The 15713-nt window shown below is 41.1% G+C and overlaps 1 protein-coding gene across 3 annotated transcripts; it reads left to right on the top strand.

Annotated features, from left to right (window-relative positions):
• The first annotated feature begins 3561 nt into the window (after positions 1-3561).
• THAP5 (THAP domain containing 5) lies at positions 3562-9291 on the top strand. Of its 3 annotated transcripts, none has more exons than XM_026039149.1 (3): positions 3562-3644; positions 6407-6596; positions 7809-9291. In XM_026039149.1, the coding sequence occupies exons 1-3, from the start codon at positions 3562-3564 to the stop codon at positions 8778-8780; spliced, it is 1245 nt and encodes a 414-aa protein (XP_025894934.1). In that variant the 3' UTR covers positions 8781-9291. The 3 variants fall into 3 exon arrangements, with proteins under 3 accessions (XP_025894934.1, XP_025894935.1, XP_025894936.1); XM_026039150.1 differs by lacking the exon at positions 3562-3644 and adding an exon at positions 3943-4227; XM_026039151.1 differs by lacking the exon at positions 3562-3644 and having other exon boundaries at positions 6374-6527.
• The last annotated feature ends 6422 nt before the right edge of the window (positions 9292-15713 follow it).

The following is a 15713-nucleotide window of genomic DNA, read 5'->3' as shown; positions in this document are numbered from 1 at the left end:
AGCTTAAGAAGGTCCTTTAATTGGCCCAAGGTGAAAACAAAAAAAAAACACTAAATTAAAGAGTTCAGTCAAGCAGCGTATATTTCCTTTTACAATGGGCTGGGCTGAACACACTTTCATAACATTGTGTTTTGAATAAAAACATCTTCCTGCATCTTTTATACCAAAGAACATATCTAATACGTATCACTGTATATAAGTGTTTACAAATGCAACTCAATGTCTAAATAGAACTCAAAAAATGAAAGTCTTCTACACAAGATAAAGTTAGCATCAACAATGTAATTAAGAGTTTTTACCTATTTGACAAACACAATGCTAATAAAAAGGGAGTTAAATTTAAACTCCTTTTACAGTGAAACAGCTCCCTTTACAGCTAACACAAGATGATGGTTGAAGTCAAAGTTGAAGACAAAAAACAGTCATTAGGAAATCAACCCCATGAGGCCACACCATCTTTCATGACTTATACAACAGACAGAAAGTGGGTTCTTCTTATCGGGAGAGGAAATCAGGTGCTGTTTGAGTGCCTCTACATATTAGAAGTGATATTTTGAAAACATAAAGTATAAAAACATGAATGTTTAAAAAACAAAACGCTGGCCATCACCCTAACAGCACAGTGTCTGACAATGTCCTAAAGTAACATGCCACCTGCACCAGACAAGTCTGATTTGAAATTATTGAAAGTAATTCAGGAAGTGTATAGATAGATACATAGATAAAAATTTAAGACAAAGTATAATGATAATTTCCTGATTAAGTCATTCCATGAAAATTGAATAAACAAACATTGTTTTCTGATCAACATTATATATAAAGCACTTTTGGTATATGACAATGAGATGACTGTGTCGCTAGCAGAAAGTCCGTAACCTCTATAAAGTCTATAACAAAGTCCAAAGTCCATAAGAAAATTAACACTCAAACACACACACACACACAGAGAGAGAGAGAGAGAGAGAGAGAGAGAGAGAGAGAGAGAGAGAGAGAGAGAGAGAGAGAACACTCTTCCAAAGAAAAAGTCAGAGGTTAAAATCAATGTTGTGACGTCAGATCATAAAGCTCATAAAATATTAACACGTCTTCAGCATTTGTTTGGCTGACAGCCTGCACGATATCAAATGTTAAGGAGTTGCAGTTGAAACAAATCATATTTTGATCAGTGTATTTAGATACCAAATAGACAATTCTTTTCAGGATTCTTCTAGCATGACTCCAAGAATATTTTTAGTACAAGTTTTCCACGGAGCCCCTCCCAACAGTTCACTGATGTCAATCACTGCCACTTTTGCACTACTCACTCACAGAACCTTTCATTCTTTTTCTGCTTTCTTCCTCTTTGCACTCTGCAGATACAGATTTACATCTTAAAACTCACACCAGAGATTGTGTCTTGCTTAAATAATTACCTGCTCCCTTCTCTAGATAGCTAACCTCTGTAATTCTACTGTATAACACTCTTCTGAGCATCTTTTCAACTTTTATTTCCTTCACTAAGAGCCAAAACCTCCATGTAACTCTCAAGACTGGGATATAGCACCAGAAAACATAATCATTCCTTCGACGTTTTCTGCTGTGCCCAAGCTTCAACTTCTGTTACTGTAATAATTAATTATACTTAAGTTTCCTAACCTCTGTAGGTTTCTGGGAATGCAATTCTATGTTTTACTGCCTCTAGTTTTATCATCTGAAGTTTCAAAGCATTTCTGATGAATTGGTATCGAAGAACTTTCAACTAAACCAGATAGAAACAAGGATGGATACATTCACATTTTAAAAAGAAATTCCTGAAAACCTCTCCATCAAACCAGCCAAAATTTATACAAACAAGCCTTCAGAACACAGACGCATTTAAGGCTGCCCTTAACCTTTATATTTCAGTTTATTTGATTTTCATTTCATTCCTATATTTTGAGTTTTATTGATTTATCTTAGGCACTATCATCAATTACTGATTTTTAAACCTATTTTACTACTGCAAGTATCTTAGTATTGCTACTATCAACTAAAATGCTAAAGGCCAGCATGCAGACATGGTGTCTCCCATGCAGACACCACTCTCAACTCTTTCCACAATCATTTTCAAAATAAAGTCTCTGCACTCACTTGCTCTGCAAACTTTTCTTCTTCAGCGTCCAGAACAGAAAGAGACAGGAAGGTTTCACTTACCAGACTTTACACACTGGTTGTTTATGACATCTTCTGCTTCAGAACTCCTAAGATCTATGTACACCTACACATCAAGCTTATACTACAAAATTGCCCCTCAAAGCAATTATTTTTAAGGAATACTAGACAAATCTACTGTCCACATTTTATTTGGCTTCATCTAGCAATAAAACTGGAGATTTCGATACAGCAGATTAATTAATCTGTGTTATTGGGGAAGTAGATTCAGACTGCAACTATTACAAGGCCTGGTATAAAAAGCACTTTTACCTAATCTTTATCAGAAGTATTAAGGGGGTGATAACACTACCTCTCATCAGTTCTAAATCAGTTTACCAAAATATATCAATTACAACACCACAAATTGAGGTCTACAGCAAGCTATATGTGGATGAAGAGCTGTCACACAAAAAAAAGCAGTTACTTCCATCTTGCAGTGCCGACACACTGACACACTCACTGCTCCTGCCCTCTTGTGAGTCTCTCACTCACAAAGCCCTCCATCAAAGGCTTGCCCTCAAGGGGTTCACGTCCTCCGAAAGTCCAGAGCAGCAGCACGCTTGTGATCATGTAAGATGCACCGCCAAATGGAAACATGGGGACTTTCTCATCGTGCTTTTCACTGGTATTTTATTATTAGCAACTAACACATACAAATTTTCCACTGGTTCTCACATAAAAACCCAATGCTTAAGCAAATCTCCTTTACCACAAATAGCTGCAGAAAAGCCAGTATCGGGCTGGTACTTTCCCTGACCTGCCCTTCAGAGACCAGAAAGTAAAACTAGCAAAAGTGCCGCTTCTCCCTTTCGAGAGCGGCGAAGCGAGACCGAGCCTTCCTTCGCCAGACCCCGAGCGGCCCCACTGAAGCGGCATTCCGCAGGGAACAGAGCAGGAACGGGACACAGGACGCGCTGGGCGACGCTGTCACGCCGGCTAGGGGACACCGTGGAAGGGCCGAGGGAGAGGAGAGGCCAGAGCCACCCAAGGGCAGTTGAACCCACCTGTGGGGCACCCCAGGGCTTCCTCCCCAATTCCTGGGTTCTCCCCGCCCCGTCCCCAGCCGTCTCAGCGCCCTGGGCCTCCCGAAGGCCCCCCAGCCGCTTACCCGTCCCGCCGCCGCCGCCACCGTCGCCCCCGAGCGCCCCGCGCGCGCCGCGCCCTCCCAACGGTCGCGGCCAACGGCCGTTCCTACACGAAGCGCTGCCCCATTGGCTGCCGGCGCCCACGTGACGCGGCGCACGCGGGCCGCTGTTGTTGCCGCCGCGCGCGCGCAACGTCACCGCTGGGGTGGGCGGGCGGCCGCCACCGCGTGTCCCCGCGAGTCCCGCCCTCCTTCTCGCGCCTCCGCCCTCCAGAGGTTCCGCCCTGCGGCCGTTCCGCTCCGCCATGCCGCGCTACTGCGCGGCCTCCTGCTGCAAGAACCGCGGCGGGCAAAGCGCCCGGGACCGGCGCAAGATCAGCTTTTACCCGTGAGGGACCGGCATGGGGACGGGGGCGGGGAAAGGCCTTGGTCGGGGCTGCCCCCCGTCCCCCGGGCCCCGGAGATGGCGGACGCCATCTCCGGGGCCCGGGGGACGGGGGGCAGCCCCGACGGGAATGCGGCCCCTCAGGCGCCGGGGAGGGCGAAAGGCTTCAGTTTTGTGGGAAAATGGGGACAGTTACGTCAGAAAATCTTAACTTTTTGGTGGGCGAGGATTGGGCAGACCCGCGGAGTGCGTGGCTGGAGGGAGGCGCAGGTATTTGGGGAAAGAAGGAGCGCAAAGGTCATGATTAACCTGTTTTTATTTTATTTTTTGTTATTGCGAACCTGGCTGCCTCTGCGGGGAGGTGTTTCAGCCAGACCAGCCGCTCTGCTTGGTGGTGGAGGAGCTGAGTGCGGTTCCTCCATCTGAGAGACCAACAAAGGCCAAAAAAAACAGACTGCAGAAGTAAATAAGACACTGACTTTCCAAAACAATAAAGTACCCACTTCAGTTAATGTCCTGCATTCACCGCTGGGGGAAGCACTGCTGTTTTTTAGGGAAGACTTAGACCTAGTCACCAGCTAACTAGGTTTGTTGCTAAAAATCTTGAGGCTTTTCCACCGAATAAAAGAATTTCTTAGCATTTAAGAAGCATTTGAGGAATAAACTTCACTATCGAGCTCCAAGGCAAAAAGCCATTTTGGTAAAACTTTTGCTGTAAACCAAGCTGCAGGTTTATTTCAGCTTAGTTTTGGGCTGAATAGTAATTGCTGTTCCCAGATTAGGAAGACTGTGGAAAGACCATTGCTTTGAAAGGGATTTCAGTTCAGTTTAGATGGAAGGAAAACTCATACCCCATTATGAAGATGTCTGCCATATGTGACCTAGGAGTATATGTGATAAACATAAAACAATAATGAAAATGAGAAATGAATTTTTTGTAGTACTTTAGAAAACACTCGCACCATAGAAGTGATCAGAAGATGTTTCAGTGCTGATACATTCTTGTATTCAAATGCATGGCATTAGTGTAAGGATGATTTCAAAAATCATCCTTAGGTAAGCTGTCTTATCTAGCCTAGATTTGTGCTGTGCACCTAGTAATGCAGTCCTGTGGAGGGGGTGCTAAAACTGGCTTTGCAGAGAATGTTAGCCCTCCATGAACAGTGGCTACTGATACAAAATCCAGCGATATCTTCCCTCGCTTCTTAACATCACAAAGAAATCCTCTACTGTGCTGTGGTCTTGGGTCCAACTCCTTGACTTCATTCCCTGTGTCCTACTTTCAGACGGTCTAACTGCCCTTCTTCCCTATATTTATTCATCTCTGACTTCTGTGAGTGTAAATTCTATATAGCCCTTCTTTCCATTTTTTGTTTTACCTGCTTAACAACAGAGAACAGACTGTAATGATCAATAAGGCCAGACTGTAATGATCATAGGAGACCAGAAGCAGGTTTTGGTGAACACGCTCTTTATCTAAAATAAAGAATTTGGCTACCAGGCATTTTTCTCACCTCAGATTTGTGTTTCCCGTGCACTGAAGCAGACTGACTGAGGTGAAGGCAGTGAGAGCCGTGTCACAGGGATAATGGCAATGGAAGCAAATGCACTCAAGGCTTTCTTGAAGAGGAGGGTGCAGTTGCTGCCAGTTTGTAAGAACCTGCCCTCTCACTGGGTGCTCCCTTCAGAGCAATATCGTAACATCCCACGCTGAGCTCGGCTGGTCATGGGACGTGCTGGGCTGTTCATGGGACGTGCTGTGTAGTACTTGGAAAGCTGCTATTGGGTGCACACTGTCTAAGTAGGCAGGATTTGAAAAGACTGAGCTCCTAACCTGTTCTTGACAGGTTATCTTGTTCTCTCCAGTGTTTTTTTTTTTCATTCCTATGTAGACGCAGAGCATGTTGCATCAAATGTTTGGTCTCTTTCCTTAGTACTTGAAAGTTTAAATGGAAAAAAAAATTAGAAGATAGGTGAAGGAGAAAGAAAGGAATGCACGTTTACCTGTGAATTTGAGGAGTCACCATCCCACTTTGCAGTTTGGATGTCACTGCTCCAGACGCGCAGGTGTCTGGAGCAGAGCTGCAGCAGGAGGGGGCTGGGGATGAGATTTGGGGTTCACCATATGCCAGCGGGGGGATCCAGGCACCACGGGGCTCCTGCACGTGCTAGGCATTCACCACAGCTGCCCGGTGTGAGGAGATGCCAGAACAAACCCAAACGGTGTGCGCTGCAGGCCCATAAATGTTGTCATAGAATTCTTGAGGTTGGAAGGGACCTCTAGAGGTCAACTAATCCAACCCCCTGCACACAGAGGGTCTCCTGGAGCACGGGGCACAGAGCTGCGCCCAAGCAGGTTTGGAGACTCCACAACCTCCCTGGGCAGCCTGTTCCAGGGCTCTGTCACCCTCACTGTCAAGAAATTTTTCCTTAAGTTCCTGTGGAACTTTTGGCGCCTCAGTTTGTGGCCATTTCCTCTAGTCCTGTCACTGGCCGCCACTGAAAAGAAATCGACCCATCCTCCTCACTGCCTCCCTTGAGGTATTTATAGACACTGATCAGGTCCCCCCTCAGCCTTCTCTTCTTCGAGCTGAACAGGCCCAGCTCTCTCAGCCTTATCGTGGCTTGTTTGAGATTCCTTTTGTAAGGATCCTTGTATGGAAGACCTTTATTTATTTAGATAAATAAATATATAAATCTTTATTTAAGAAAACATAATTAAACCTGATATTGTCTTTGTTTTTTCCCCGACTGTTTTAAACTAGGTTTCCCCTTCACGATAAAGAGAGGCTGGAGAAATGGCTGCGGAATATGAAGCGAGACGCGTGGATGCCCAGTAAGCACCAGCTTCTGTGCAGCGATCACTTCACGCCCGACTCCCTGGAGGTGCGCTGGGGCATTCGGTACCTGAAGCACACCGCTGTCCCAACCATTTTCCCTGCCCCAGGGGATGAGGTAATTTGGAGGCAGGGAGGGTGTTGATTTATGTTTTTTATTATTAGTTTTATTGTAGGATAAAGCTAACCAGCTATTTATGCAATAGAGCCGTTCATTTAACTGTAATATAGTCATATGTTATTTTTAAAATAGAAATCTGGTCCATCAAAATATTTTGTCAGCAGGATTGACACAAAATGAATATATAATTGTATAGTGAATAGACAGTGAGAAGGAAGAGCAACTTTCCATTATTTAATGGAAGGTTCAGCTTTTCTTTTAAACTGGTAATTACAGAAGCATTTCTCTAAGTTTATTTCGTGTGAGAATATTATCATTCCACATATTTTTTTTTTCACCTGTGCAGCTACACAGGGGAATTATTCTTAATTAATAACCTAATATTCTTTTAAGGCTTCTATTAACTGTACCTAAACACTGGATATGGAATGTTTTGGATTCACACCATGTTTCTCTTTTTTGGCCCCAAACCTCTTTAATAGCTAAGTGCTCTGCAGTGTAGGCCGCAATGGGTGTGCCAAGAAGAATATTCTGCCTTGTTTTGCACAGAATTTTGCAACTGGGTATGTAGAAGCACTGTTCAATGCGAGCACCTAATTTTCGTCAAAACTAGGACAATTCTCTGGTGGCACGTAACTATCTTCCACTTGACCACCAGGAGAACAATGTTGGAGGTGGAAGAAATGCAAGGACTGAAGTGACTGATTGCTGAATCTGAAATTTGTGACTCATTAATTTAACAAAATATTTTTAGTCATAAAGCTCTATATCAGACTGCTTGTGACTATCTGGAATGAAAAGTTAATTTTGATGAATTTCTCAAAAAAAAAGCCCAAATATAAAATTCTGCATATATGATGCACATGATCATACACATAATCACATTCTTATGTGCTATATTTGTACAGTGTTTCAAGCTATAATAAGAGATGATACCCAGTTGCGCAAATTTGAACAGCTGCTTCTCTTCACTGTTTTTAAAATAATTGTGACTCATTTCAATCTAAGAAGTAATCAATACACTGAGCCTGAAAAAGAGAAAGATAGTACTACTGTCTTTAGAGCCTCTGAATAGTGTTTGAGCATATGGGACCTCTAAAAAAGGTCGTAATGAAGGTTTAGGAGACAGTTATGTCATTAGTTATTCCATAGAATGATAGAATGAGGGTTGTACCCTTTTTTTTTCCTTTTTTTTTCTCCCCCCTATAGGAAAAAGACTCTTCTAAGCACAAACCACAAGAGCTGCAGAGAGATCAGGAAGAAACAAGTGCAAATGCAGAGTCAGATAAAGTATCTGTATCGCTTGAACCTTGTACACCAAAGAAAAATCTTGGAGTTGCAGAAAATACAGATGAAAAAGCAGAAGTAGTTTGCTCAACTGCACTGAGTAAACCTCTGCAAATGGAAAAACTACAACTTCAAAACAGAGAAGACTTTCAAGCAGACAGCCTGATTCTTCATAATTCATCTAAACAGCCCATAAATCAGTCTACACACATTTTAATGACAGCAGCAGTGCAGAACATGGAATCTACCAGTGTTCATGATTCTGTAGAAAATCCAGTAAGTTGTACAGCTACAGTCTTGCAACTTGCAGACTCCGAGTACTTGAATTCACCTACGATATTGAAAGGTGCTTTAGGTTCAATTACTGCCTATCCAATTGAAAATGCTAACTGTCATCTTGCAGGCTGCTCTGTGGAAGTACAGCCAGCAAGTGACAATGCCATTTTAGTCAGTACAGTCGCACAAACTATTGAACAGTTTAATGGAAGTGAAGAATCTGTCATTGCTATCATTGTACCAGCTGAGAGTCCTGAAGAGCCTGAAATACCAAATGGCTCTTTCGGGCCCATTAAGCAGGATTTTCTTGACATGGAACAAACAGAAATAGGAACAGAAAAATCTACATTAATGAATGCATGTAGTGGGATTGAAGTGTTGCAAACTGAACACTCGTACTGCAAACAAGACCTAGACAGAGATCACCTTTGGCAAAAAATTTCGAAACTCCACTCTAAGGTAAGTTTGCTGGAAATGCAGGAGACAGAAACTTTGGGAAGACTCGGATCCCTGGAAGCTCTTATTGGACAACTGAAGCCAGAAAACCTGCTTTCCGAAGAAAAGCTCAAGATAGTAGAAAACTGTTTCACAACACTTGAAGTCACTATGATACAGTAAAGGCTTTAAATTATTGTCCTAAAATACTTTTTTTAGTCTCTGATTTCTCTTTTGTACAAGTTAACTTTTGTTTCAGTGATGATGTTTTAAGAATCTGATGCAATTTGTGTGAACAGCAGGTATTCTTAAAAATCAACCACTGCCGAAGCTAGGTGGTAAAATGTTGTCCTTAAAACTTAATCTGCAAGGAAAGTTTAAAAAAAACTGCCGAAGTTTTGTTTACAGTATATAAAATGGATAAATAAAAATAAGCATTTCCAGGTACAGACTTCCTGAAAGATGTGAGCCTAGCACACAGTGCAGCAGCAGAAGGAATAGCATAACTGTGTAGGGTGAATGATTATAAAACAATTGTAAAATTGAATTATCCTAATGGTCTCAAATGAGTGAGGAGGTGTGTGTCCCGTGAGGACACAATTGCTTCTTAGTTATTTTTTAGCATTCATTCTGGTTCCTTTTTTTGTATACTTCGATATTACTGCAGTTGTTTCTGTAATAAAAGATGTGTCTGTTTACAATAAAGAGTATTTTTTTGTATTACTGAATCTTACAATGTACAGGTCTATTCCTTGTCTTCAGAATGATGGAATATGAAGCTGAAATGGCAAGATCTATCTTCAACAGTGTTATTTTGGCTGGTATGAAAAAGGAAAGGTTCTAACAAGGAGCACTAGCTGCTGAAAAGTGTGTTTGATTCTTAAACAACTTTTCCTGGGCAGTGCATCTCCCCATGATAGTATGTTGAAAAAAAAGCCTTTGCAGAGTAAATTATCTGTAAAAGTAAAAAAATCTGCCTTGCTAGTCTCTGTAGTTTACTGTTGAAGAAACAGAATTATGAGGTTGGAAATCTTCCTCCTTACACCAGTTTTATTAACTGTTTCTAGTGCCCAGGATGTCACTAGGCTGGGAAGATTAGAAGGATACTGACAATTAATTTTGAGGGAAATGAAGTGATGGGGTTAAGCACTTGTGCTCACAGTGTCTACATCTACCCCCTTCTATTTACATCTTGCTTTAGAGCAAGTAGATTACTGGAGGAACTTGTTTGTATCTTGTTTTACTCCTCAAGCTTAGTATATGGAGTAAATGGGTTTCTTTGGAGTCCCCCTTAGGTACTGTCCATCAACTCTTCTGTGACACTTCTTGATAAGGGATTGAGATCAAGCAACACTGATTGCCAGGTTCACTTCCAACTAGATAAGAAAAAAAATTACAGAGAATTTTTGAGAATTGTAGAATCATAGAGTAGCTGTCTGGTACTTGGTCTACTGAAGTACATGACACAAGAGTAGGTCTTGTTCTGAATTTAGAAACTATCTTCCTGGGCTCTTTTTGACCTCAAGAAATACCTTCCAATGGTTAAACTTACTTAGTCCATAGGCATAGGATGTGATTAGAAAAATTCCCAAAGAAGAGGTCAGTTGTGATGAACTCCTTGCTTGGACTCCATGACCCATGTGTGAAAACTCTTCAGGGTCCAGTTCCTGTCACGCAAGGAGTGTTCCTGTAGGCTCTGAACCATTGTGGTTACACCAGGTCCTGTCTTGTGTAGGTTGGCCGACTTGAATAGTGTATTTTGTAGTTCTTACAAAGCAAGGGATCTTTCTAAACAATCTACAAAATACCAAATGGGATTGCTACATGACTTGACAATTTTAGGAGCTTCATGAATGTGCCTTTATGAACCTGCTAACATTATGTATTTTAAGACTTGCCGGCCCAGTTCAAAAGTTTCAGGCAGGTCTCAAACGGCACTGAGAATTAAGATACTACATCAGAGTTTTTGAAATCCATTAGCTTTAATTCACCTACATAATGCCCCTAGCAACACTTGAAGCAGCTGCCCACGCAAAGTTGCTTGTCTGTTCTTTAAGAAAATACTTTTTCAGTGATATTTAAAGTCATGAAATATATTATTTTACTGGTAATTCACAGTATTAATGCTGAGAACATTATTTGTTATATAGGTGTCTTTAATCTTGGTGGGAGAGGTGTTCAGTTTTCTTTACTAGAGATTCGGGCATATATATCAGAAAACCTCAATACAAGCATGTCACCAACTCAAAAGACTTCCCTCCTAGAATAGAGCATAAAATCTAGAATCCCTAGAACCTAGAATCCCTCCTATATAGAGGGGATTTGGGACTGGTGTACACTTGAAAGGCCTGCAGTGCCTTTAAGGGGCATCTGAAAGCTGAATTACTCGGGCAGATCATTATGAGGAAGGAAAAAAACCCTATGTTAAAGATTGCCTCACCTTGCCCCTGTGCGGTGGTCTCAGAGAGATCACGAATCTGTATGGCCCTGGCACACAATTTTCTTTCACAAAATTGTATCGACTCTCAGAAATGCTCCGTTACTCATGGAGATCCAATCCACAAACTGCTCTTGCAGCATTGCCACACAGCATCAAATTAGCACATCGAGTTATTTTCCTCACATTTTGTGAAAGTTTACCTTGAATGTAGTTATTTTTCTTTTTTATTCTATTTTTGCATTTGTATTTTTTTCTAGTTTTTGATTTTCTTTCTCCTTAATCATTTAAATACTCTCCACATTCAACTGATGTCAGCTGTTTTCCTAATTCAGCTTCTCTATTTTCAGTTGTATTTCATTTCCCTGGCTACTGTAGAGGATTCTCCCAAGTAGCTTCTACATGGATCATTTAAATTTCACCCATTTTATCTGTTTTGGAACAAACTGATACCCATTTCCATTTGCTTTTCCTCTTCTTTGCAAGGTTGACTATGAAGTTTCATTTAACTCATTCTGAATGCTGGAACACATACAGTACATTTTCTCTTTTTATCAAGCTAAGCATCCAGGATCTGTCCTGCACTCCTGGGTTTTGCTGTGTGGCATCTCCCCCTGTTACAGCAGGCGCAGCTCCTTCCTTAGGATCAGAATGACACGTCTGGCAAAGTCCAGAGCTACAGAGAAAACTCAGCAAAGTGCTGGACACGCATGAAATACCAGCACGTATTTTTCTTTGCTCATTTCCCAGAGAATTTTATGACTTTCTATCACAAGCTGATTTACATGTCTGCAAGCTCCACTGTATCTCAGGAAATGCTTCAGAGCTTTATTCACGCTAAATAATCTAAAAAAAATTACTGCTCTATTTTCTCCTCCAATGAAATCAGCATAATGATCTTCTAATTTGCCAGACCACTTGCTGCTTCAGTGGAGACTGGAGATTTTGCCCAAATACTTTCAACAAATAGGACATCGAGCAGACTTACTTCCACAACACCTCTTGGCACTATTAAGCATTATGAGACACGGTGCAGAATGTTAATCGCTGCTTTAATACCCACCTTCTCTGCACAGAACCACAGAACCCTTAGAATAGTATATCTGAAAGCATAAAAGAAATTTAGAAGCCCACGTCTCATCCCTTCTAAAAGAGATTCAACTTTATAGGTGCTATGAAATAGGTAGAGGAATTCTCTGCGTGTGTGCATATATCTATATATATATATACATAGAATATATATATCTACAGAGTTTATAAACGTATTTACTGTGTGTGTGTATACATATATAGAGAGAGTAATGTTTCACATAAACAGCAGGTGGTGCTACTGGATTGCTCTGTAGATGTCTCAGTAAAGCCCCTCATTTTATTTTCATTCTGTTGGCCTTTGAAATATATGCAAACAGATTATACATTAAGTATGTATTTTTCCCTTGTATTTTAAATTATCTGAGAGAAAATAAGGGAGTATATGCATAAAACAGCATGACCAATTTTCCTCAAGCTTACAGATGTAAAGCTTCAGATAACTCATTTATATTCCGAGCAAGCATAAAACATGACATTCAAGAGCCTTCTGCTCAAGTGAGTGGTGAAAAAAGACATATTCTCTATCCTTACATGGAGCATGATTGCATCCCTTATTTGTTGAAGTGGGTCAGTGATTAAAGTTTGAGACCCATAAACAATCTAAATGCTTATTTGCATTTTAATCGGGGTAATAGTACGAGTGCTCAGTCATACCCTCCATTGGGAACATGAGCTTTGCTACACGAGTGCTGCAGGCGTGTTTGAGCCTGGGAAGGTAGCATTGAAGAGCTTCATTCATGGCATAGTCCCCCCTTAAAATGCTGCGGGATGGACTTGGAGAATATGCAGCTTTAAAGGATACCAACAGCACTGCACTAGAGGAAGGCTTTTGAACACCTATAGAGGGGAGCACCAAGTTTAGATGCTTGATTTATATAGTTACAGTCTTTTCCTGAAGACTTTGAAAGCCATTTTGCATATAGGAAATTCGTCCAAGTAAGAAAAGCGATTCACCCTTTGCCTGGACTAGACAGAGTGGATCTTAGCCACGATCCCCAGTGCTGCCTAGCATCCCCATATGGTTGCCATATAACCCATATGGTCCCCACACACCAGGCATGAAGAGCTGTCCACTACTTCATAAGCAACACAGATTGATAGTACTCAGGTACCTTTACCCTTTTACAGAGCCTTGGGATTATAAGCAACCTTGTGGCTGCTGTAGCCTGACACTGCAGCAGTAGCTGACACCATAAAAAGGCTTTCTCAGTGGTACCTGCACACAGTAAGCACATTACAGTTCATAAATGCCAGTAGTTTGAACTTCAGCCTGAGTCAATAGACTAGGAGGCCACGTAGGAATTGGCTTCAGAGGTCTTGAATGACCAAACTAGCTGCTATTGGGACATGAGGGGACAATAAACATGAGTAATGTAGTTTCACAGCATCCAAAGAAAAAGGGGGGAGGAAATAGCTTTTCACAGATCTCGTGCAAAGAATCTTGCAAAAGACTAGATTAAGTCTGGCAGTTCCTACTCTGCTTTGGTTCTGACGCAGAGAGAGGCCAGGGGTTGAAGGAGAAGTATGTCTGACTGCTGCCAGAGGGACCGCTGGCTCCTTGTGAAATCCTCAGCCTCATGTACGTGCTGTGGAGTCAGCTTTCGCCCTCTTCCTCTCCCTTCGGTTTACTTAGTGCAGTCAAACAGGGACTAATAACCCAAGCTCCTGAGACTTGCTGGGGCGAGAAAAAGCTGCAAGAAGAAAAACAGGCAGATAATGAGCAGAGAACTACATTTCATTGAAGGAGATTAATTAGAGGCAATAACAAATCCCAATCAGATTTTTAATTAAAAATATATTAGAAACTGACACTTATCCACGAGTTGCTACAGAAACATGAGCTCTGCCGCAACTGTATTTGAGTTGACTAATTTCACAACTTTTAAACATATAATTCAGCCTAATGAGATCACAGTCATAAATCCAAACGAAATCGCATTTCACCTCTTTGGCGTTTAAACCATCAGTTCATTTCTTGAAGTATCCATTTTGTGAGACTCCAGTAAAAACATTTTTACATTTTGCTTTGTAAAAGTTGAAGTATTTTATTTTGTTCTTAGAACCTGAAATGAATTTGCATCTCTACTCACAGTTTTCAGAGAGTACTGACATCCTAGTCCTAGCTTCTGATAACCTCAGTCTCACAAATTAGAAGAATTCTTCATCCAGGGAGACTCCACAATGGGGGATTTTACATACTCTTTGCTTGCCTTTATTAAAAGCACAATCATTTAAAAAAGGCAGAGCCATGATTTTGTTGTGGTTGCTCACTTTGTGGACTAATCTTATCTCAAGGCTACCAAACACACCTTCTTATTGGATATCACTGCCCAAATTCCTAGGTGCCGGCTGCTTGTGCCCTGTTTTTCAGCCTATGCCTCCTTGTTTAGCACGGCCCCAGTCATTAAAACCGTGTGGCAAGGACAGGCACATGCCTAATTACTCTGAAATCCTCAGCATCCCTCGACTGCATGTTGGCTGAAAAGGGCCATTATCTTCCACCAGCTCACATAAATAGATTAAGGATTGTCTTTTCTAATGAAGAGGGCATCTTTTTAACCTACTTCATTTCAAAGGAATGACCTGTCCTGTCTAAAAGGATTTTGCTAGTAATGATCTATTTGCTATCTGTTAGATGCAGCTCTAGTTGCTGCCTGTATACAGTAGATAACATGTGGCAATAGCTGAATAGTAATAAAGGCTGCTTTTTATTATTGATTTGACCTGCTTCTTTGACAAATTATGGTTTCAAAATTGTCACGCCTTCATTTCTCCCTTAACATCCCTTAACACCTGAAAAAAAAAATGGTGTAAAAAAGGGTGGAAGCCATTGCTCCATTTCTCAGCTTTAGGAGACATTAAAAAAAAAAAGGAAAGATATGGAGGGCTACTGTGAGAGCTGCCTATTTTATGACACCTGCAGATTTGGGCAATTTTGCAGCTACTGGCCCTACACATATACTCCAGGAAAAAAAAAAATAGTTTGGCAGTTAAAGAAATATACTAAGGTTCCTGAATGATGTCTTTGCTAGCCATGTTTTGTTCTGTTTTGTTTTGGTTTTGTCTTTAGGTTTTACATAGATATATTTAAGAACAATTAAAAATATGAACTTATAAGTTTTACTGTATATGAAGTGATACAATGAGCATCCCTGATAAGATTACAACACAAAACAGATGTGAACTGACAGAAACCCGAGCAATAAAATAAGTTTCCCACCTTTCTAAATCATCCACATGTGTTACCACAAAACACTCAATCCCTTATATTTTCCTTAAATAATGGAAAATAGAAATAGCATTGCCAGAACATGTCCCAGATATGTTAACATCTTCACCCTCTGAGCGTACAGCATATTTCCCAAGTTTATGGTAAATATGTTTTTTATTCTTTGTACAGCATTTTTCAACAAAGAAACATCAAGCACTAATGAAATGTTATATGGCAGAAGAATATAGCCTGCTTTTTCTTTCGGGAGTATATCTCATACTAAGAAATGTTTGAAATCCCTCTTTAAAGTTAGCTCAACCTTTGACAGGATTGATAGCCTGCTGGGGAATTCTCTCTCCACTGCAGCCTAGTCAGC

The sequence above is a fragment of the Nothoprocta perdicaria genome, unplaced genomic scaffold (genome assembly GCF_003342845.1).
Source record: "Nothoprocta perdicaria isolate Ctin4 unplaced genomic scaffold, notPer1 scaffold_22, whole genome shotgun sequence".
In the NCBI taxonomy this organism is placed as follows: Eukaryota; Metazoa; Chordata; class Aves; order Tinamiformes; family Tinamidae; genus Nothoprocta; species Nothoprocta perdicaria.
This window is presented reverse-complemented; position numbering and strand designations above follow the sequence as displayed.

Excerpts from the sequence above, each read along its gene's own strand:
- THAP5 (XM_026039149.1), top strand. The coding sequence starts at position 3,562 with ATGCCGCGCTACTGCGCGGCCTCCTGCTGCAAGAACCGCGGCGGGCAA. Across the intron at positions 3,645-6,406 it reads CGCAAGATCAGCTTTTACCC|GTTTCCCCTTCACGATAAAG; the intron begins GTGAGGGACCGG and ends GTTTTAAACTAG. Across the intron at positions 6,597-7,808 it reads TCCCTGCCCCAGGGGATGAG|GAAAAAGACTCTTCTAAGCA; the intron begins GTAATTTGGAGG and ends TCCCCCCTATAG.